General features: G+C 51.0%; 2 protein-coding genes across 4 annotated transcripts; both read left to right on the forward strand.

Annotated features, from left to right (window-relative positions):
* The first annotated feature begins 1,219 nt into the window (after window positions 1–1,219).
* LOC115492670 (uncharacterized) lies at window positions 1,220–21,006 on the forward strand. 3 transcript variants are annotated; one of them, XM_072920657.1, is made up of 8 exons: window positions 1,220–1,351; window positions 5,426–5,495; window positions 6,274–6,354; window positions 11,774–11,854; window positions 12,200–12,259; window positions 13,118–13,285; window positions 13,645–13,800; window positions 20,420–21,006. In XM_072920657.1, exons 1-7 carry the CDS (start codon window positions 1,292–1,294, stop codon window positions 13,755–13,757), a joined length of 633 nt encoding a protein of 210 aa, XP_072776758.1. In that variant the 5' UTR covers window positions 1,220–1,291; the 3' UTR covers window positions 13,758–13,800; window positions 20,420–21,006. The 3 variants fall into 3 exon arrangements, with proteins under 3 accessions (XP_072776758.1, XP_072776759.1, XP_041568283.2); XM_072920658.1 differs by lacking the exon at window positions 13,645–13,800; XM_041712349.2 differs by lacking the exon at window positions 6,274–6,354.
* On the forward strand, window positions 13,813–20,058 carry LOC140681146 (uncharacterized). Its single transcript, XM_072920514.1, is given in 9 exon segments — window positions 13,813–13,872; window positions 17,940–18,132; window positions 18,214–18,846; window positions 18,849–19,012; window positions 19,112–19,147; window positions 19,182–19,265; window positions 19,300–19,391; window positions 19,393–19,453; window positions 20,050–20,058. Coding segments are annotated over 9 exon segments (1,332 nt in total).
* Window positions 21,007–21,655: the final 649 nt, after the last annotated feature.

Below are 21,655 nucleotides of genomic sequence, written 5' to 3' on the forward strand. Positions count from 1 at the left end.
TCGGAGCAGGGGCTACACCCGAGAGCAGCAGAGCCATTAGGGTCGGGAAAGCTGCCAAGGAATCAGAATGGGGGTTCCCTATCGAAAACTGAGTCAATGTCGTTAATAATCTAGAGATATCGATGAGGCAGCATCCAATTCGGGTCCCTGTTGGAACTCAAAATGTCCCTCAGACATTTTTAGAGGTTCCAGGCCTTGGTCAGAAGCATTTTAGACCCTGGCAAGCAGCTGAAAACAGCTGTGATTTTGAGTTTGAGCCATGGAATGAATTACCAACTTTAAAGGTGGAACAAGCAGTCACAGAGGGTTAGATGATATGGTAAAAGTAGTCACAAATTAGAGGGTAAAATTTTTTAGTATTGTACAGGGGGGTTTTAACACCTGTACAGGGGGGTTTTACTTTGTACAGGGGGGTCAGGAGTTCTAAGATGGAGGAAAGTGGACCTGAACCTGTTCTTCCTCCTTCTTCTTCCTTACCTCCATGTTCTTGGTGGTGTTGGCATTTTTCTATTAGTTTAGGCTGGGGACACACTGTCCAACGTAGATGATAGATATTGGCACATTATTGTAAATATAGTGCACGTAATTTCTGGTATATAATGTTTGTAACATCCCACTGAGGGGCAGAGCCCCACACGCTGCCCTGCAGGACAGAGCTGCGGCAGGGCAGCAGAACTTGTTATAGATAAGCAAAAATAAACAACCTTAAAAACAGCACAGACGAACTATGGCTTCTGCTTTGGCAACGGGGCAGAAAGACAGAGACTTCCTACAATCTCAGAATCACCAATACCCACAGATTCCGACACCTCTCAAATACCTCAGCTAATGGGGAAAGACACGGGGTGATGTGGCTGGGAAAACAGCACTGAAAAGGAGGCTGTGTCCTTAAAAAAATTGAGAGACCCCAGGGTAAACGTCTCATTGTTAGGAAAATAAGGCCTTTTTGTTCATAATATAGAGTTTTCACATCCATAAAATAGAATTTTCACTTAGAGTTTTCACTTGTCTGAATATGTTCTCATTTTGCCAGGCCCCTACCTTTATTTGGGTAAAGTTACAGGACCCTGTTGTCTCCGTTTTGGACATAAACCTCTGCCTTTTTTCCCTATTTTGGGCACAAACCTCTGGCATTTTGAAAGCTGCATACCACAGGGAGCATTTTCACTTTCATTTTCCAGCAGACCGTGATTTAGGGGAAATGGGTGTGAAGATGGGAAAGGAGGTGCTGGGGGGAGGGAGGGAGGGAGCCCGTGGGGGTGGGAAGGGCCGGGCAGGGGGGGATAAAGGGATGAGGAGCCCCCGGTGCTCCAGCCCAGCGCGGAGCTGCTTCCCCCGAGCCCTGTGCCAGGTAAGCACCGGCCCCTTGCTCCCGAGTTTCCCCAGGCTTGCTCCTTCTGCTCCAAAATCGATGTTTATTATCCCAAAAACTCCTAAAATCACTGATTTGGAGCTCCAAAGAGTCCTAAATGGGGACTGCAGAGCGCAAAATCTGTTTAATTGGGTTTTTATTTTAGCCCAGAAGCTCTCTAGATCGTTTTGCTGATCTGAAAATATCCCTGTCATGGTTTGACATTGGTATAATGTTAGTGCTTCTTATGAAAATGTAATTTTTTAATTGAATGCTGTGAAATGTGATTGAGAATAGAGTAAAGTAGGTTTAAGCTTAATAATAAGGAAAAAAAAACTTTATTAAATTATTATTACTATGCTACTATAAAAGGGGGGGGAAGAAGAAAGAAAACACACAATTTAAAATGAAAACGTTTTAAAATATTTTTTTTTTATTACTTTAACAAATTATAGTGAGACACAATTTGGACTTTAATTAGGTTTTTACTTTTTAGATAATTAATATTTAGTTTCTTTGTGGGGAGAGAGGAGTTTTTTTTGTGCTACAGACTTTTAAAGAAACATAGTTGCTATATTTTGTGCTTTTATGTTATTATATGGTACTGTTTGGAGAAAAAAAAAGTTTGCTAGTGGTGATTTTTTTTTTTTTATGTATGGTGCTTTTATTATTCATGTATGGATGGATAGACTGTTTTTTAGGATTTTTTTTTTTTAAGGATGCCCTGCAAAGAGGTAAAAAAATAACAGTTTAGTTTTTTATTTTTGGGACTAACAGTCCTTCCCATTTTCCCCTGGGGCTGAGGATCTATAAATAGAAATTTTTTTTTTTTTTTTTTTTTTTTGGAGATAGGGGGCACTATTATAAACCTCCCTAACTTTTTTTTGTTTGCTTTATTTTTGTTTTTTTTTTTAGTTGAAGCAGGTTTTTTTGGCTTACTGGTATTTTTTTAAAATATAGTTTTTTTTGGAGGAGAAAATTAGTTTAGTTTGTGGTTATTAAGAAAAAGTTTAGCTAAAAGCTACTTTATTGCCTCTTTTTACTTAGAATTTTTTCTTTTAATATTTTGGGGTTTAGGCTTTTTTTTTTTTTTAATTAAGGAGGAGAAAAATTTTATAAAGTTTTTATTTCTTAGGAAGGGTTAAAAGTTTTAACTTCTAGAGATGGTTTGTTGCTCAGGCTTTAGTTTTTACAGGCAGCTGGGCACTTTGTGGCTGCTCTGCTTTTTTTTTTTTTTGCGGTGAACTGTTGATAAAACTACTGTTGTTTTTTTTTTCCGTGTCAAACTACGACACTCTACCCTTCGCCTCTGAGAACACAGATTGCAAAAATCCTTACTAAAATTATATTTCATATACTTTTATATAAAATAGCAACTTACACTAAAACCTCTACTTTAATTTACTTTATTAATTAATATATATTTTGCTCTTAATTATTTTTGATTTTATTTTATAGCTTTCATTTTATTAACAATCCCCAAATCACACTCTGATTCCCAGAGCTCCTGACATGATTTTTTCTCAGCCTTGAACTCCCCAAATCAGGGCTCTGTAGTCCTGTGTGTCCCTAAATTGGTATTTAAGAGCCCCAGAGCTCCCTAAATCAGTATTTCTGAACCCAAATGCTGTTTCAAGTCCCAAAAACTCCCCGTGTTGGTGCTTCTGAGCCCCAGTGCTCCTGAAACTTCTGTGTTCTCAGCCGTGAAGTTCCCAAATGCCGGTTTTTGAGGCCAGAAGCACCTTGAAATGGTATTGCTGAGTCCCAAAGTATCCTAAATTGCTGCTGTTTTTATTTTTTGGCCATACTTTTCCTTTCTGCTCCCCCCCCCCGCTTCATTTTCTTTTTCCTTCTCCTCCCTTCTCCTGTCTTTCCCCATTCCTTTTCTTTTTCTGCTTCAAAGCTTCAATTTTGGCTCAGGATTGCCGATCTGGCCCTGCATAAAATAATTTTCCTATATAAACCAGTTATCAGGGCTCCTTCTCAATATGAGAGAATGATTTGTGTCAGACTGTGAGAAGTGGGGTGAGCCATCCCTGGAAGCACATCCACCTTTCCATGAGTGATCTGAGGTGAATGTCTGTGTCCATCAGTTACCAAAGGCAGAGGCACGTTCAGGACAGCTCCTCATGCACATCATCTCTTCATTGGTACTCTTTGAGAAGCCATCATGCTGTTGCCCTGCTTTCAGGAGAAAACCCCTCAAACTCTGAGCATTTTATGCCATTTATTTGCTTTTCCTCCTTTCAGAGCACAGCAAAATAGGAAAAGGTAGAGGGAGGAAACAGAGCAGGGTTCAGTGCTGGGAAAGCAGCCCTGGTGTTTCCTGTCTGACCTTCAGCAGCCCCGTGGGCCCTGGGGCTGTGACTTCTCCTGGGTCCCTGCTGGCATTTCTCTATTTCTATCCTCAGTGGAGCTCTTTTCCTCACCCGGGTCTGTCCTGCCCTTGAACACCAGGAAAGCTTTCTGGACATGCAGCAGCTTTTGGCAAAGGGGTTCTTAATTCAGTGCAGCTCCTCTCTCTCTCTGGAACACGGCCCAGGGCAAAGCAAACAGAAAGTCACCAGGAGCAGACAGCACAGGGAAGGGGAGTGCAGGAAGGAGAGGCAGAGCAGAGCTGTGCCCTGAGCAGACCTCTCCTCACTGCTGAGCAGTCGCTGTTTCTGCCTTCCCCTCGTCACTGCTGCTCTGATGGATGTGCTCAGAAGGGACAGGCGGCTCTGCTGGAAGGGTCAGCAGGGCTCTGCTCTCTGCAGCCAGCTGTGCAGAAGAGGATATTTGGGAAACTTCCCAGTCTGACCCTTCCCGAGGCTCTCTGGCCATCACGCTGCAGCCACCAGAGATGTTCAGTGCTGGGAGCGGAGCCCCTCCACAGCAGCGGCTCCGGTGCCCCAATGGGCCCTGCTGGACTCCCCCACTCCCAAACTCAGCCCTGAGTCCTCCCTGGTTCCAGCGCAGCTTTCCCAGAGCAGAGTCTCAGCTGTGTGACTCCATAAAGCCATTTATTCCCAGTGCAGTGGCACAGGAACAGCCTGAGCTGCTCCCCCAGTGAGGAGCCCCTCAGTGTTATCCCCTCACAGTCTGCATGCCCAAGGCTCAAGTCTGGCTCTTCCTCCCAAGCCCTCAGCTCCTGCTGGGTCTCTCGCTGTCCCTTCCCCAGCTGTGCCACCGCTCCTGGTGCCCTTTGTTGGGCTTTGTTGGCTGTTCACGAGCTCTTGTCTCAGGCTCCCACCTGGAGCTCAGCTCAGCTGGCCCAGCCACCTGCACCAGGTGTGTTCAAACCAGGAGGAGGGGAGAGTGGCAGTGAGGTGGTTTCAGTCCTGTCTTGGTCACTCAGCTTCCTGCTCTATTGGGAATTGCTGAGAAAGCAAAGCAATTGTCCCCAAGTCCGGTCTGGTTTGCCCGCGGTGGCACCTGGAGAGGGATGTTCAGGCTCTCTCTGAGCTCTTCAGTTGTATTTTTTCTCCTGTCCAGTTGAAGAGGGGGAGTGAGAGAAGTTTGGTGGGCATCAGGCAGCCAAGGCCACTTGTCCTTTCACCGTAGATTTCTTCATAGCTGGTCAGGAAAACCTCCAGGATTTGAGTCTGAAGGAATGGAAAATGGTCCCTTTCCTTTATGGGAAATTGTGCTGGGGTTGAACACCAGGTTCTGCACTCTGCAAAAGCAGAAGGTCTTAATTTTGGCCAAGGAAGATGATGTGCGTGTCTGTGAGAATTCTCAGAGCTCCCGGGCAGACAAGATGGGTTAGGGATCAGCTGGGAGTACAACAGAACATCTTATCAACTGTGTTATCTTCTCTAGTGCTGTGCTCACCGCAGAGATTTTGCAGAGTGAATCCAGAGAAAGGGATACGGGAGACAAGAAACAAGGAGTGAACATCTTGGAAAGAGCTGTACTCTGTTTGGGCAGGGATGCAATGGAAAATCAGTAAATTGAAAATCCCTGAGTAGATCAGGGGTTTGTGTAGTATAAGGGATATATGTGTCCCAAAAAAGCTCTTAAATGCAATTTTAAATCCTAAGGGGAAATATCATAGTGAATCTTCCTCTTTTTCATTTTTCTTTTCCTTTTCAGGTGAACCTAATGTCCACAGAAACAAAGAGCTCATCACAGCATAACCAAGAAGGACGAACGTCGTCCACAAGTAAGTGTGGAGTCATGGATCCCATTGCTCTTGTCAGTGGCCACACTGGGGAACCCTTGGGATGGGCTGGGATGGGATGGGATGGGATGGGATGGGATGGGATGGGATGGGATGGGATGGGATGGGATGGGATGGGATGGGATGGGATGGGATGGGATGGGATGGGATGGGATGGGATGGGATGGGATGGGATGGGATGGGATGGGATGGGATGTGTTATCCCTGAGAGAAGTGAGGCCAGTGAAGGTCTCTCCCCTGGGCACATTCCCTGCAGAACCCCTTCCAGAGCACAGCAGAGGCCTGGCCCTTGGGCTGGGATCAGTTTGGCCAGAGGGGTGACCTCCTTTGGCCAGGGACACGTCCTGCTCTAGCAGGGGGTGTTGCTGAGCAGGGCTTTGAGGGTCAGGCTGTGGATGTGCCAAGGGACAGAGAAGGGACCTGGGAGATCCCTCTCCACTCCCAAGTGTGAGGCAGAAGAGTCTCACCCTCTGGTGGGTGCCTCTGGTGGGACTGAGGCACCTGTGTGGTGCCCGAGTGCTGTGGCAGCTGAGGCAGCTTCCTGGCCCAGGAGAGCCTCAGTGGGCCCTGAGGGTCAGGAACCCCCCAGCACTGCTGAGGGTCTCCTGGTGCACAGGAGCTCTTGGCTCCTGGGCCAGGTGTGGGATGTGTTCTGCCCCAGAACCTGCTCAGGGCAGTCCTGGAATTCCCTGCGGAAAGATCCTTGTTAAATGTCCTGGTTTTCTGTTTGATTTTATTTGCACATGTACCTGATGTCCAGCAACTGTGGCTGATGGCATTCTGGCTAAGAAAGGCATAGCAAAGATATTCAAAGGCATAGAAATGGTGCTCGATGAATCAAGTAAGTGTGCTGGATCCCATTGCTCTTGTCTGTGGCCACACTTGGGAACCCTTCCACCCCTGGGCCAGTCGGTTCCAGGTATACTGCACTCCCCTCCATTTAAAGGCAAACTGAGGCCTGCATCCTGCTGCCAGAGGAATGGAGAAAAATGCATTGGCAATATCAATAGTGGCGTACCACTTCGCTGCCTTGGACTCCAGCTCGTCCTGGAGTTCCAGCATGTCTGGCACAGCAGCGCTCAGTGGTGGAGTCACTTCATTCAATGCACGGTAGTCCACAGTCAATCTCCATTCTCCTTCAGATTTACGCACAGGCCAAATGGGGCTGTTGAAGGGTGAGTGGGTTTTGCTGACCACCCCTTGGCTCTCCAGCGCTTGGATCATCTTATGGATGGGAACCACAGCATCTCGAGTTGTTCTGTACTGTCGACGATGCACTGTTGAAGTGGCAATTGGTACCTTTTGTTCTTCTCCCTTCAAAAGTCCTACTGTAGTTGGATTCTCAGACAGTCCAGGCAAGGTGTTCAGTTGCTGGATGCCCTCTGTCGCTACAGCTGCTATCCCAAATGCCCACCTGAGTCCCTTTGGGTCTTTAAAATATCCCCTTCGAAGGTAATCTATGCCCAAAATACATGGGGCCTCTGGGCCAGTTACAATAGGGTGTTTCTTCCACTCATTTCCTGTCAGACTTACATCAGCTTCCACCACGGTAAAGTTCTGTGATCCACCTGTCACACCAGCAATAGAGACAGATTTTGCCCCCATGTGTCTAGATGTAATTAATGTGCATTTTGCACCAGTGTCGACCAAAGTTTTGCATTCTTGTTATTCAGATGTGCCAGGCCAATGAATCCACACAGTCCGGAAAACACGGTTTTCCCTCGCCTCTACCTGGCTAGAGGCAGGGCCCCTCTAAGCCTGGTTATCCTTCTTTCCTTGGGCATAAGTCTTGGAGGTTCCTTCCAGGGGATTGGAATTGTTATCATCATCATCATCATCATCATGCCTGGCAGTTTGGCTACGGGCAACTGGAGCTGCTCTCCTTTTGGTGGCACTTCCTCTCTGAGTCTTGCCTTCCTTCAATTCATGCACCCGTTGTGCCAGAGCACCAGTAAATTTTCTGTCCCATCTCCTCATGTTTTCTCACCAACCCCGCAGGAAGAACCACAGCTCAGCTCTTGGGGTGTACCTTCTCTCACCATCTGAGGAACGTCTACATTGGATACCAGAACCTCTGATCTGCACTGCTGAGATTTGGAGAAGGTCCTCTTTAATCTGCTCCCTGAGTTTCTTGTGATTCTCCTCCATCTTGTCTTCTAATTTCTGCAGACGTGTCTCCACTGCTGCAATTCTGGCATGGGTTGGGCCATGTACAGCATCTGCATATGCTCGGAGCTTCTTCGCCATTTCGAGCACGGTCTCATCCCTCTCATCTTGCTTCATTATTGCTAAGGCAGAAGTGTATTCATGTGGCCCAAGCTGTACAAATTTTCACCACATACAGATGTACATGGTACCAAGTCTGGATTCCTAGTTGTTATTTCATCTGAGAAGATAATCTCTGCCACTGCCATTTCTCTGAGGCGTTGGATCCCTTTTTCTACAGTTGTCTCAGGTTGGATCCCTTGTTCTATAGTCTTCCACTGGGTCTGCTGCATGTAGAGATCGTCTGCACACAGGTGTCTTTGTGCCACACTGTGCACAGCCCAGAGGCTGTGAGGGTTCGCCGCCTCATCATTCCTTGGTCCATGACATTATCATGTGAGGGATCCCAAATGTCTTGCTTCAGTGCCGTCCAGAATTGTCACCTCACCTGCAGCATCCCAAAGACGGACCAACCAACTAATTACAGACTCATCAGGTCACCAAGTGTAATCCTTCCTTAGGCCACGAAGGTCCTTTAGGGAAAAGGAGTCAGTACTGGCTTATGAACTAGTGCCTGTTGCTTTGACTCCTGGTTTTATGTCAGGAAGTGTTGAAGGTCCTTTTCCTGCATCATCATCGTCATCATCATCGTCATCATCATCATCATCATCACCATCATCATCATCATCATCATCATCATCATCATCATCATCATCATCATCATCCGCTGGTCCATTGGTCTTGTCTGTGCACTTTCCACTTCTCATGCTAGTAGGAACAGCCATTGATTGAGGCTTGGCTGCTGAGTCTGGTTTAGCTGCTAGCCTAGGCTCACTGTCTGGTTTAGCTGCTAGCCCAGGCTCACAGTCTGGTTTAGCTGCTAGCCCAGGCTCACTGTCTGGTTTAGCTGCTGGCCTAGGCTCACAGTCTGGTTTAGCTGCTAGCCCAGGCTCACTGTCTGGTTTAGCTGCTGGCCCAGGCTCACTGTCTGGTTTAGCTGCTAGCCTAGGCTCACTGTCTGGTTTAGCTGCTAGCCTAGGCTCACTGTCTGGTTTAGCTGCTAGCCCAGGCTCACTGTCTGGTTTAGCTGCTGACTTAGGCTCACTGTCTGGTTTAGCTGCTAGCCCAGGCTCACAGTCTGGTTTAGCTGCTGACTTAGGCTCACAGTCTGGTTTAGCTGCTAGCCCAGGCTCACAGTCTGGTTTAGCTGCTAGCCCAGGCTCACAGTCTGGTTTAGCTGCTAGCCCAGGCTCACAGTCTGGTTTAGCTGCTGACTTAGGCTCACTGTCTGGTTTAGCTGCTGGCTCAGGCTCACAGTCTGGTTTAGCTGCTAGCCTAGGCTCACTGTCTGGTTTAGCTGCTAGCCTAGGCTCACTGTCTGGTTTAGCTGCTAGCCCAGGCTCACTGTCTGGTTTAGCTGCTAGCCTAGGCTCACTGTCTGGTTTAGCTGCTAGCCCAGGCTCACTGTCTGGTTTAGCTGCTAGCCTAGGCTCACTGTCTGGTTTAGCTGCTAGCCTAGGCTCACTGTCTGGTTTAGCTGCTAGCCCAGGCTCACTGTCTGGTTTAGCTGCTAGCCCAGGCTCACTGTCTGGTTTAGCTGCTGGCTTTGAGCCGGGGGTGTTTGCTGCAGCCTGAGTGACTGGGATAGCTGCTGATTTATCTCCCTGCCCCCCTTCCTCTGTCTGCTGCCCTACAGTATCTAGCAGGGTGCGATAAGCATATGCCAGGGCCCAGCTCACTGCAATGATCTTTTTCTCCTTAGAGTTATCATGGCACTTCTCTTTCAGGTACTTCACCACCTCAGCCGGATTCTGAATTTGTTCACATGGAAAGTCCCAGGCTATAGGGTCAGAAAATTCCTTTAAGATTTGGCCCATATCCTCCCATTTCCCACACCACTCAGGATTTCTCACACCTGGGTCTACTCCTGGGTCAGAGGTCTCATCAGCCCCTCTAGAAATCTCAGCCCTCATTCTAGAGAGACTGCAGACTGTGTAGAGAAAGCTTACCAGATTAAACACCAGGAAGATGGTCTCTTTAACAGTCAGGGGAAACTGAACATTCTCTAATAGGGAGGTAACAAATTCAGAGAAGAAGGAAAGCAAAGGCTGAAAAGCCTCATCCCCTACTTCCCCTCTAACAAACTGGCTGCACAACCATAACCATGAACCATACATTCCAGGAACAGACCTCAGCACCTTTATAAACCCTCTGGAAGCTATTACACCCAAGCACAGCACAATGGATATTCTGCTCAGTGCCCCTCTGCTTCAAAAACTACGTATTAGGGACAATACTGGAGCTATTCCTGGATTAGAAAAGAAACCTAGGGACAATAGAAGTATTAAGACCTCAAAAAAACCCCTAGGGATCAGAAACATGCAGGTCTTCACCCCAGGAGACATTATCAATTCAAACAATATGGCTACTAACTGCTCTACAGCAACACAGAGTAATTGGAACCAAAATACAATTAGAACAGGGTTTTTTCCACTCTCTCAAGCTGCACGTTGGGTGCCAATTATTTGTCCTGGTTTAAGGCAAATTCGGGAAAAAACCTCCAAAAAGGCCCCCCCCAGAAAGCCAACCCACACAGCCCCTCCCCCCAACCGGTTTGGGATGAATTTCCTCAGAGAGAAGTGGGAAAATCCTGTTTATTTAAACAAGCAGAGCACCCAGCACACAAAATGAACAATAGCAGGTGACAAAACTCCTTCGCCGCTCTGAAGAGATGACAAATTCAAAGGTCTTTCCTGGCAGTGGTTGCTCTGTTTTTGGTCCCTCCAGCTCTCCCAAAGCTGCTGCTGCCCAGAGGAGGCTGTGGTGGCTGCAACGTGCGAGCTCTCGGTGTTTGCCCGGGTCCCGGTCCAGAGCAGCTTCAAATGGATCCACAAAAAGGGAAAGAAAAGCGGTCCACGGAAAACTTGGACTGCTCAGCTAGCTAAAGGAACTAAAAAGCAAAGGAGTGCAGTGTTCAGCCCCGTCCGTGCCCAGACAACACAGAGCAGTTCTGTGTTCCAGCAGATTGTGGAGGAGCGAGTGCGGGCTGAAAACAAAACTCTGTGGTTCTTCTTCTCCCCACCTTTGGTCTCAGAGCCCGTTTGAAGGCACAGAATGTAATATCCATCATAAACAGAACTCACAACTGGGGATACGAGCATCATAAAGTCACCCTAGGACACCATCCTTGGGATGGGCTGGGATGGGATGGGATGGGATGGGATGGGATGGGATGGGATGGGATGGGTGGGATGGGATGGGATGGGTGGGATGGGATGGGATGGGATGGGATGGGATGGGATGGGATGGGATGGGTGGGATGGGATGGGATGGGATGGGATGGGATGGGATGGGATGGGATGGGATGGGATGGGATGGGATGGGATGGGATGGGATGGGATGGGATGGGATGGGATGGGATGGGATGGGATGGGATGGGATGGGATGGGATGGGATGGGATGGGATGGGATGCACAGGATGGGATGGGATGTGTTATCCCTGAGAGAAGTGAGGCCAGTGAAGGTCTCTCTCCCCTGGGCACATTCCCTGCAGAACCCCTTCCAGAGCACAGCAGAGGCCTGGCCCTTGGGCTGGGATCAGTTTGGTCAGAGGGGTGACCTCCTTTGGCCAGGGACACGTCCTGCTCTAGCAGGGGGTGTTGCTGAGCAGGGCTTTGAGGGTCAGGCTGTGGATGTGCCAAGGGACAGAGAAAGGACCTGGGAGATCCCTCTCCACTCCCAAGGGTGAGGCAGAAGAGTCACCCTCTCATGGGTGCCTCTGGTGGGACTGAGGCACCTGTGTGGTGCCCCAGTGCTGTGGCAGCTGAGGCAGCTTCCTGGCCCAGGAGAGCCTCAGGGGGCCCTGAGGGTCAGGAACCCCCCAGCACTGCTGAGGGGCTCCTGGTGCACAGGAGCTCTTGGCTCCTGGGCCAGGTGTGGGATGTGCTCTGCCCCAGAACTTGCTCAGGGCAGTATTGGAGTTTTTTGGGGAAAGATCCTTGTTAAATATCCTGTTTTTCTGTTACATTTTATTTTCATGTGTACCTGATGTGCAGCAACTGTGGATGGTGGCAGTCGGGCTAAGAAAGGCAGATCAAAGATATTCAAAGGAGCAGAAATGATAATTGAAACTATCAGTAAGTGTGCTGGATCCCATTGCTCTTGTCAGAGGCCCTCCTTGGGAACCCTTGGGATGGGATGGGATGAGATGGGATGGGATGGGATGGGATGGGATGGGATGGGATGGGATGGGATGTGTTATCCCTGAGAGAAGTGAGCCTCAGTGGGCCCTGAGGGTCAGGAACCCCCAGCACTGCTGAGGGGCTCCTGGTGCACAGGAGCTCTTGGCTCCTGGGCCAGGTGTGGGATGTGTTCTGCCCCAGAACCTGCTCAGGGCAGTATTGGAGTTTTCTGGGGTAAAATCCTTGTTAAATGTCCTGTTTTTCTGTTTGATTTTATATTCATGTGTACCTGATGTCCAGTATCTGCGGTTGCTAGGAGTGTGATTGAGAAAATCCTAGAAATTACGTTCTATGAATCAAGTAAGTGTGCCGGATCTCATTGCTCTTGTCTGTGACCACATTTGGGAACCCTTGGGATGGGATGGGATGGGATGGGATGGGATGGGATGGGATGGGATGGGATGGGATGGGATGGGATGGGATGGGATGGGATGGGATGGGATGTGTTATCCCTGAGAGAAGTGAGGCCAGTGAAGGTCTCTCCCCTGGGCACATTCCCTGCAGAACCCCTTCCAGAGCACAGCAGAGGCCTGGCCCCTGGGCTGGGATCAGTTTGGCCAGAGGGGTGACCTCCTTTGGCCAGGGACACGTCCTGCTCTAGCAGGGGGTGCTCCTCGCAATTGGTAACGATTTCAAAGACATAGCACATCAATTCTGGGATTTCCTTTCCTTTCTTTGAACACTAAAGGAGGAATCTCAACCTGGGCCTAGGTACAGTGACAAAAGGCAAAAACCTTTCTGCAGGCGAGTGCCAGTCCTTGCCCACACTGCCTGGAAACTAAACCCTGCCAAGCAGGAAGGAGATCCAGAGGTCTGTCATGCATGCGGGCCTGCTGCTGTCAGATGGAGCAATCCCACCTGTCCATAAATTCCCATTTCCAAAGGCCTCCAGCCAGTCCTTTGTTATATTGCCCATCCCTACACGGATTCCCGGGATCCCAGGGTGCAGAGATGTCCCAGCAGTGGGCTTTTTCCAGCCTGGAGAACAGCCTGGAGTAGAGGAAACCAAAAACCAACCAGAAGAAGCCTCAAAAAGAAACCCTCAAGAAGAGACTTTAAAACAGAGGATTTGCTTGTCCTCAGGCAGGATGGGGTCCTCAGGTCTCCCCATCAAGCGAGCAATGTCAGTGTCCCACTGACACCAATCCTTTTCTACAGGAAAGAGAAATGAGGAGGAGACCACAAAAGCCGTGGAATCTAAGACAGATGAAACCCCTCAGGAGCTCATAAAAACAATGAAAGCCTTGCAGGAATATCTCAAAGAATCAAAGGAGTCCGGACAGCGTGAGTGTCAGCACAGCAGAGCACAGCCGGAGGGGAACCGAGGTGAGCAGGGCTATTGCCAAACAGACTTTTTTGTGCTGGGAGCTCTCTCATTGCCTGATACTTGCCAAGGGTCCCCCCTTGAAGTGCTGTCCCCGTCCCTCTCCCTTTCCCCACCGCCCTTCTCCTGCTCCCCCAGTGCTGGTCCCATGCTGGGGCACATGTGAGCTCAGCCTTGTTTCCCTGGTGAGGATCTGCAGGGAGAGGAGCTTCCCTGGGCAGAGCCTGGATGTGTCTGTGAGAGCAGAGACCTCTGCCAGGGACATGAAACCAGAGCCTTTGGGTATCCTCGTGTCAGAGAGCTTGTCTGCCCCTCAAGGAGGAATCATTAGTGACCCAGTGGCATTCTTCTTTCTTCACAGGAGAGAATGAGGGGGAAAATTCAAGTGCCACGACGATTAGAAATTTCCAGCAGCTCTCACAAAGACTTGAAAGTCTGGAAGAACGTTTACAGCAAATGGTGGAGTCATCATAGCACGGGTTTCAGCTTCTCAGAGCAGACCAGGAGAAGTAACAAGGTGAGCAGGGCCATGATTAAGCAGACTTCCATCTCTCTGAAGGCAAAATCTGCTCTACAGGCCAACCACCCTGTGAGCTCCTGCTGCTCAGCTGCTCAGAGGGGATGGGGAGGGACAGTCTTTACGTGGGTAAATGCCCAAAGAACCTGACTGTAGTCATGGGATGCAGCAGCACAATCCATCCTGCAACTGAAGTCAGGTTTTCTGAGCCTCTCAGCATTTGTGATCTGTGCCCCGGAAACTCTTCTGTGCTGAAGTATTCTCTGCAGGTTCTCAAAGCCCTTTTTGGCCCTCTTGTCTATGGAGAGTGTGTGTAGGTATGGCCTCACATGACCTGAGATGTGGTAAGAGGGTCCAAATCCCGCTGCCCACTCATCTTGCTCATGACAGAGTGTTGTCTCCCTCCAATGCTGTCTGGGGAGATGGAGAGAGGTGATCCCTGCTCTCCATCCTGCCCCCCAGGCCTTTGCCAAAGCCTCAGGATACCCACAGGGCCTGTGATCTTTCCCCACCCTGCTGCAGTCCATCCATCCAATTCAAAGAACCTGGTAAGGAAAGTAGCTCTGCAGAGAAGGACCTGGGAGTTGTGGTGGACAAAGAGCTGTCCAAGAGTCAGCAATGTGTCTTTGTGGCCAGGAAGGCCAATGAGTGCCTGGGCTGCCTTAGGAAGAGCTTTGCCAACCTCCAAGGGAGGGGCAGCCCTAGTGGGGCACATCTGGAGCTCTGTGTCCCGTGCTGAGTTCCTCAGTACAAGAGAAACGTGGAGCTCTGGGATGGGCCCAGCTGAGGAACTACAAAGATGATCACAGGCCTGGAGCATCCCTCTGGTGAGGAGGGGCTGAAGGAACCGGGCCTGTTTGGTCTGGAGAAGAAAAGGCTAAGGAGGGGATGTCATCAATGGGCAGATGTGTTTGAAGGTGGATGTCAGGAGGATGGAGCTGGGCTCTTCTTGGTGGTGCTGAGTAATGGGATGACAGGCAATGGACAGGAACAGAAACAAAGGAAATTCCACCTAAACACAAGCGAGACCTTCATTACTGTGAGGGTAACAGCACAGGGAGCAGTTCTGAGAGAGGTTGTGGAGACTCCTTCTGTGGAAAAATTCAAAAGCCAACTAGATCTAAATCTGACTGATGGTCCCTGGGAGACCCTGTTTGAGTGGGAGTTTGGACTAGAAGACCTTAAGTGGTCCCTTCCAGTCTTGCCCATTTGGTGATTTGTCAGGGTAGGAGGAGGTTTTTGTTCCTCTCTCCTCTCTCAGACCAGACCTGAGGTAACAGCTGAAACTGTGCCAGGGTAGGCTGGATAGCAGGGAAAGGTTCTTCCCCAGAGGGTGCTGAGGCACTGAACATGCTCCCCAGGGTCTGGTCATGGCCCCAGGGCTGCCAGAGCTCCAGGAGCACTTGGACAACACCCCAGGCACAGGATGGGATTGTTGGGGTGTCCTGGGTAGAGCCAGGAGCTGGAATCAATGATCCCTGTGTGCCCTTTGCAGCTCAGGATATTCTGTGATCCTGTGGTTCTTTCCAGAGCCCATGTGCTCTTGAACCTTGGGAGGTGGACACTTGAGGGAGAGAAGGGCCATGGGATTAGGAGAGCCCCAGAGGAGGAGCTTAAGGGAATCCTGGGCTCAGGCCTTGTCCCCATTCACTGGCTCAGGAGTGCTGAGTCTGTCCTGGTGTGGCTTCTCTTCTGTCAGCTCCAGACAAAAAGCTTTCCCAAAGTTTTCTGTTCCCAAAACTTGCCATGAACAGTGTCCCTTTCCTGGATCATTGATCCTCCACTGTGCTTTGAAGATGGGTCCTCTTTGGCAGGGAAAGGAGCCCAGAGACTTCTTGGTCTTTCTGAAGTGCAAAGGCCCAGTGTTATTGCTGAGACAAGGTGTCCCCTCAGGGACACGATCAGTGTCCCAGTGATGCTGGTCCTTCCTCTCAGGAAGGACAGTGGAGCCTGCCAAGTGTCCCCATGGGCACCTGGAGCACAAACATGGCCTTTGTCCCCTGGGAGCTCCTTCTCTGTGAAATCCCATCTCCTTTTCAGTCCATGTCTGGCCATTCCCCTGGCCTCTCCTTCCCATCTGAAAATGGAGAGGCTGAGCTCATCTCCCAGCAGCTTTTAGCACTCCTTGGACCTCAGAGAAGCTAGAGCCAGGAGCCCTATGTCTGGGAAAGAGAATTATCACACACCCTGATTTACTGATTCCTTTTGGAGACATGAGAGCAGAACTAGTTAAGAAAACGGAGTGGAGAGGAGGGGAGGGTGGGAGTGGTCTCAGAGCAGATCGTTGGTAGCTCTGTTTGGATCCCCCTCCAGTGTGTGTTAGGGGACACATCCTGAGAAGAATCAAAACCTGGAAATTACTGTGGACAATGAGCAGATTTGAAGGCACTCTGGAAATATTGCAGTGGGGAAGTTGCAGTTGGCACCAGGAAATAGTCAAGGAGCAGCTGGGCTGTGGTGGGGAAGGTGCATCCCCACAGCAGGTGGGACCCAGTGCCAGCCAGAACCCAGACCCAGTGCCAGCCAGAACCCAGACCCAGTCCCAGCCAGAACCACAGACCCAGTGCCAGCCAGAACCACAGACCCAGTGCCAGCCAGAACCACAGACCCAGTGCCAGCCAGAACCACAGACCCAGTGCCAGCCAGAACCCAGACCCAGTGCCAGCCAGAACCCAGAGCCAGTGCCAGCCAGAACCCAGAGTCTGACCCAGCCAGAACCACAGACCCAGTGCCAGCCAGAACCCAGACCCAGTGCCAGCCAGAACCCAGAGTCTGTCCCAGCCAGAACCACAGACCCAGTCCCAGCCAGAACCACAGACCCAGTCCCAGCCAGAACCAGAGACCCAGTGCCAGCCAGAACCACAGACCCAGTCCCAGCCAGAACCCAGACCCAGTGCCAGCCAGAACCCAGAGTCTGACCCAGCCAGAACCACAGACCCAGTGCCAGCCAGAACCACAGACCCAGTGCCAGCCAGAACCTAGACCCTGTCCCAGCCAGAACCACAGACCCAGTGCCAGCCAGAACCACAGACCCAGTCCCAGCCAGAACCAGAGACCCAGTGCCAGCCAGAACCCAGACTCAGTGCCAGCCAGAACCAGAGACCCAGTGCCAGCCAGAACCACAGACCCAATCCCAGCCAGCACCATGGACCCAGTGCCAGCCAGAACCCAGACCCAGTGCCAGCCAGAACCACAGACCCAGTGCCAGCCAGAACCACAGACCCAGTGCCAGCCAGAACCACAGACCCAGTGCCAGCCAGAACCCAGAGTCTGTCCCAGCCAGAACCACAGACCCAGTGCCAGCCAGAACCACAGACCCAGTGCCAACCAGAACCCAGACCCAGTGACAGCCAGAACCACAGACCCAGTGCCAGCCAGAACCCAGACCCAGTGCCAGCCAGAACCCAGAGTCTGTCCCAGCCAGAACCCAGACCCAGTCCCAGCCAGAACCACAGACCCAGTGCCAGCCAGAACCCAGATCCAGTGCCAGCCAGAACCACAGACCCAGTGCCAGCCAGAACCACAGACCCAGTGCCAGCCAGAACCACAGACCCAGTGCCAGCCAGAACCAGAGACCCAGTCCCAGCCAGAACCACAGACCCAGTCCCAGCCAGAACCACAGACCCAGTCCCAGCCAGAACCACGGACCCAGTGCCAGCCAGAACCCAGACCCAGTGCCAGCCAGAACCCAGAGCCAGTGCCAGCCAGAACCACAGACCCAGTCCCAGCCAGAACCACAGACCCAGTGCCAGCCAGAACCCAGACCCAGTGCCAGCCAGAACCCAGAGCCAGTGCCAGCCAGAACCACAGACCCAGTCCCAGCCAGAACCCAGACCCAGTGCCAGCCAGAACCCAGACCCAGTGCCAGCCAGAACCACGGACCCAGTGCCAGCCAGAACCACAGACCCAGTGCCAGCCAGAACCACAGACCCAGTGCCAGCCAGAACCCAGAGTCTGACCCAGCCAGAACCACAGACCCAGTGCCAGCCAGAACCACAGACCCAGTGCCAGCCAGAACCACAGACCCAGTGCCAGCCAGAACCAGAGACACAGTCCCAGCCAGAACCCAGACCCAGTGCCAGCCAGAACCCAGACCCAGTGCCAGCCAGAACCCAGACCCAGTGCCAGCCAGAACCCAGAGCCAGCGCCAGCCAGAACCACAGACCAGTCCCAGCCAGAACCCAGACCTGGTGCCAGCCAGAACCACAGACCCAGTGCCAGCCAGAACCCAGAGCCAGTGCCAGCCAGAACCACAGACCCAGTGCCAGCCAGAACCACAGACCCAGTGCCAGCCAGAACCACAGACCCAGTGCCAGCCAGAACCCAGACCCAGTGCCAGCCAGAACCACAGACCCAGTGCCAGCCAGAACCCAGACCCAGTGCCAGCCAGAACCACAGACCAGTCCCAGCCAGAACCACGGTCCCTGTCCCAGCCAGAACCACAGACCCAGTGCCAGCCAGAACCACAGACCCAGTGCCAGCCAGAACCACAGACCCAGTGCCAGCCAGAACCACAGACCCAGTGCCAGCCAGAACCACGGACCCAGTGCCAGCCAGAACCACAGACCCAGTGCCAGCCAGAACCAGAGACCCAGTGCCAGCCAGAACCCAGACCCAGTGCCAGCCAGAACCACAGACCCAGTCCCAGCCAGAACCCAGAGACTGTCCCAGCCAGAACCCGGAGTCTGACCCAGCCAGAACCACAGACCCAGTCCCAGCCAGAACCACAGACCCAGTGCCAGCCAGAACCACAGACCCAGTGCCAGCCAGAACCACAGACCCAGTGCCAGCCAGAACCCAGACCCAGTGCCAGCCAGAACCCAGACCCAGTGCCAGCCAGAACCCAGAGCCAGCGCCAGCCAGAACCACAGACCCAGTGCCAGCCAGAACCACAGATCCAGTGCCAGCCAGAACCACAGACCCAGTGCCAGCCAGAACCACAGAGTCTGTCCCAGCCAGAACCCACAGACCCAGTGCCAGCCAGAACCCAGACCCAGTGCCAGCCAGAACCACAGACCCAGTCCCAGCCAGAACCACAGACCAGTCCCAGCCAGAACCACAGATCCAGTGCCAGCCAGAACCACAGACCCAGTGCCAGCCAGAACCACAGACCCAGTGCCAGCCAGAACCACGGACCCAGTGCCAGCCAGAACCACAGACCCAGTGCCAGCCAGAACCAGAGACCCAGTGCCAGCCAGAACCCAGACCCAGTGCCAGCCAGAACCACAGACCCAGTGCCAGCCAGAACCCAGACCCAGTGCCAGCCAGAACCACAGACCCAGTCCCAGCCAGAACCCAGAGACTGTCCCAGCCAGAACCACAGACCCAGTGCCAGCCAGAACCCAGAGTCTTTCCCAGCCAGAACCCAGACCCAGTCCCAGCCAGAACCACAGACCCAGTCCCAGCCAGAACCACAGACCCAGTGCCAGCCAGAACCACAGACCCAGTGCCAGCCAGAACCCAGAGTCTTTCCCAGCCAGAACCCAGACCCAGTCCCAGCCAGAACCACAGACCCAGTCCCAGCCAGAACCACAGACCCAGTCCCAGCCAGAACCACAGACCCAGTGCCAGCCAGACCCAGACCCAGTGCCAGCCAGAACCAGAGACCCAGTGCCAGCCAGAACCACAGACCCAGTGCCAGCCAGAACCCAGAGTCTGTCCCAGCCAGAACCACAGACCCAGTGCCAGCCAGAACCCAGAGTCTGTCCCAGCCAGACCCAGACCCAGTGCCAGCCAGAACCAGAGACCCAGTGCCAGCCAGAACCACAGACCCAGTGCCAGCCAGACCCAGACCCAGTGCCAGCCAGAACCACAGACCCAGTGCCAGCCAGAACCACAGACCCAGTGCCAGCCAGAACCACAGACCCAGTGCCAGCCACAACCACGGACAGTTTCACCCTCCAATCCACTGTCATTTTTGCTATTGTATGGATAGTGGAGTCAGAAAATACAGTTTACATTTTTAAAGTTCTTTTCCTTTTCCTTTTCCATCTAACCTGCTTCTGTAACTTACTTCATGTCACAGTGTGGCACCGGCTGTTTCATTAGTTGTGATTTCCACAACCACTTGGAGTCTATGATTTGGTTTCCCATATCTATTGGGGTGCGATTTCCTCAACTCCCACCCCGTGCCCAGGTGGCAGGACCTTGTGTTTGTATTATTCCTTCAGGAGGCAACTCTTCACCCCACTTTTGATGTCCCCCAATTAATCAGTTTCTCTGATTAATTCTCTTTTGTCTCTGTTTAAGGCATTGTAGACTGGTATTCCTAAATTATCTCTGCCTTGATTTGGTAACAGAAAGAATCTTTGTTGTATAATTCCCAGAGTACAACTTCCTTTCCACTGGGGAGGGAATTTTGGATAAGCTTTTCCCCACATATCCAGTATAAGCTGTCTGGTGCTTTTCAGTACTCCTTTCCTTGGTTATTCATGTTTTCCCAAAATTTAGATATTTCAGGGATCCCATAATAGGGGATTTTCCCAACATTATTACACAGGAAAATTTAATTTATTTTTCATATTTATAATTCTTTTTCCTCTCTTGGGTTCAATATTGTGTCAGTTTTCTAGGCATGCACCATGTAGAAGTTCCATTATGGACTTTTTATCTTTTACAGGAGGTTTGTCCTAAATTATCCAGGAATTTCCTTCCCATATGCCAGAGGCACTCTTCTCTGTCGGAATGGAGGGAATATTTTCCTGCCTGTCCTGAGATGTCCTGATCCCCAGGAGAGCACTGCTTTTAACCTTCATCCATGGAGAAAGCTTCCAAGACTTTGAGATTAATTGGAATCTACGAGTGTGCGAAGTAGATAGTAGTATAGTTTATGACATGGTGAAAAACTTAAATTTTGGGGGTTTTAGTATGGAGGTGGATTGGAGACAAGATGGAGAATTTCAGGCATTGTCTGATCTCCTTGTTCTTCACCTACTCCATTTTCTGCAGTGTTGGGAGCACAGGGTGATTGATTAGAAAGAACCGCAATGCAGGTGTTGTGTGGACAGAAAAATAAATAGTTATTGGTAGAAAGGTAGAAATAAAGTGAGTTCTAAGAATTAATTGGATGAAATAGCTTTAAAAGACCTTGAACCTGTGTGTCTTGTGACTTTTGGCGCCTTCTCTTTGTACGCTAAGTCTGAGATGTAGACGGCGTGCAGAATTTCTGATAAGAGAAAAATAAACAATAACCTGAAGAATTAAAAACTGAGAGTCCCGTCCGTCTCTCATTCCTGGCACAGAACTTTTTAGGGGTCTCCCCATCAGGGGGACCCACGAGGGAGGTTTCAACAGACTGGTGCCTCCATGGGGCTCAACAAGAAGAAACTGTGCCAGGAGTCCTTGACAAAAGCCAGAAAAATCCCTCCGGAGGTGAACATCTCGGCGGGTTGGACATTCGGAGAAGCTGCTGGAAGGGGCCGATTCCCGTGAGCTGCTGGTCGGAGCAGGGGCTACACCCGAGAGCAGCAGAGCCATTAGGGTCAGGAAAGCTGTCAAGGAATCAGAATGGGGGTTCCCTATCGAAAACTGAGTCGATGTTGTTAATAATCTACGGATATTGATGAGGCAGCATCCAATTCGGGTCCCTGTCGGAACTCAAAATGTCCCTCAGACATTTTTAGAGGTTCCAGGCCTTGGTCAGAAGCATTTTAGACCCTGGCAAACAGCAGAAAACAGCTGTGATTTTGAGTTTGAGCCATGGAATGAATTACCAACTTTGAAGGTGGAATAAGCGGTCACAGAGAGTTAGATGGTATAGTAAAAGTAGTCACAAATTAGAGGGTAAAATTTTTAGTATTGTACAGGGGGGTTTTAACACCTGTACAGGGGGGTTTTACTTTGTACAGGGGGGTCA

The sequence above is a fragment of the Taeniopygia guttata genome, chromosome 32 (genome assembly GCF_048771995.1).
Source record: "Taeniopygia guttata chromosome 32, bTaeGut7.mat, whole genome shotgun sequence".
NCBI classification, from domain to species: Eukaryota; Metazoa; Chordata; class Aves; order Passeriformes; family Estrildidae; genus Taeniopygia; species Taeniopygia guttata.

Excerpts from the sequence above, each read along its gene's own strand:
- LOC115492670 (XM_072920657.1), top strand. The coding sequence starts at position 1,292 with ATGAGGAGCCCCCGGTGCTCCAGCCCAGCGCGGAGCTGCTTCCCCCGA. Across the intron at positions 5,496-6,273 it reads AGGACGAACGTCGTCCACAA|CAACTGTGGCTGATGGCATT; the intron begins GTAAGTGTGGAG and ends CCTGATGTCCAG. Across the intron at positions 12,260-13,117 it reads AATTACGTTCTATGAATCAA|GAAAGAGAAATGAGGAGGAG; the intron begins GTAAGTGTGCCG and ends CCTTTTCTACAG.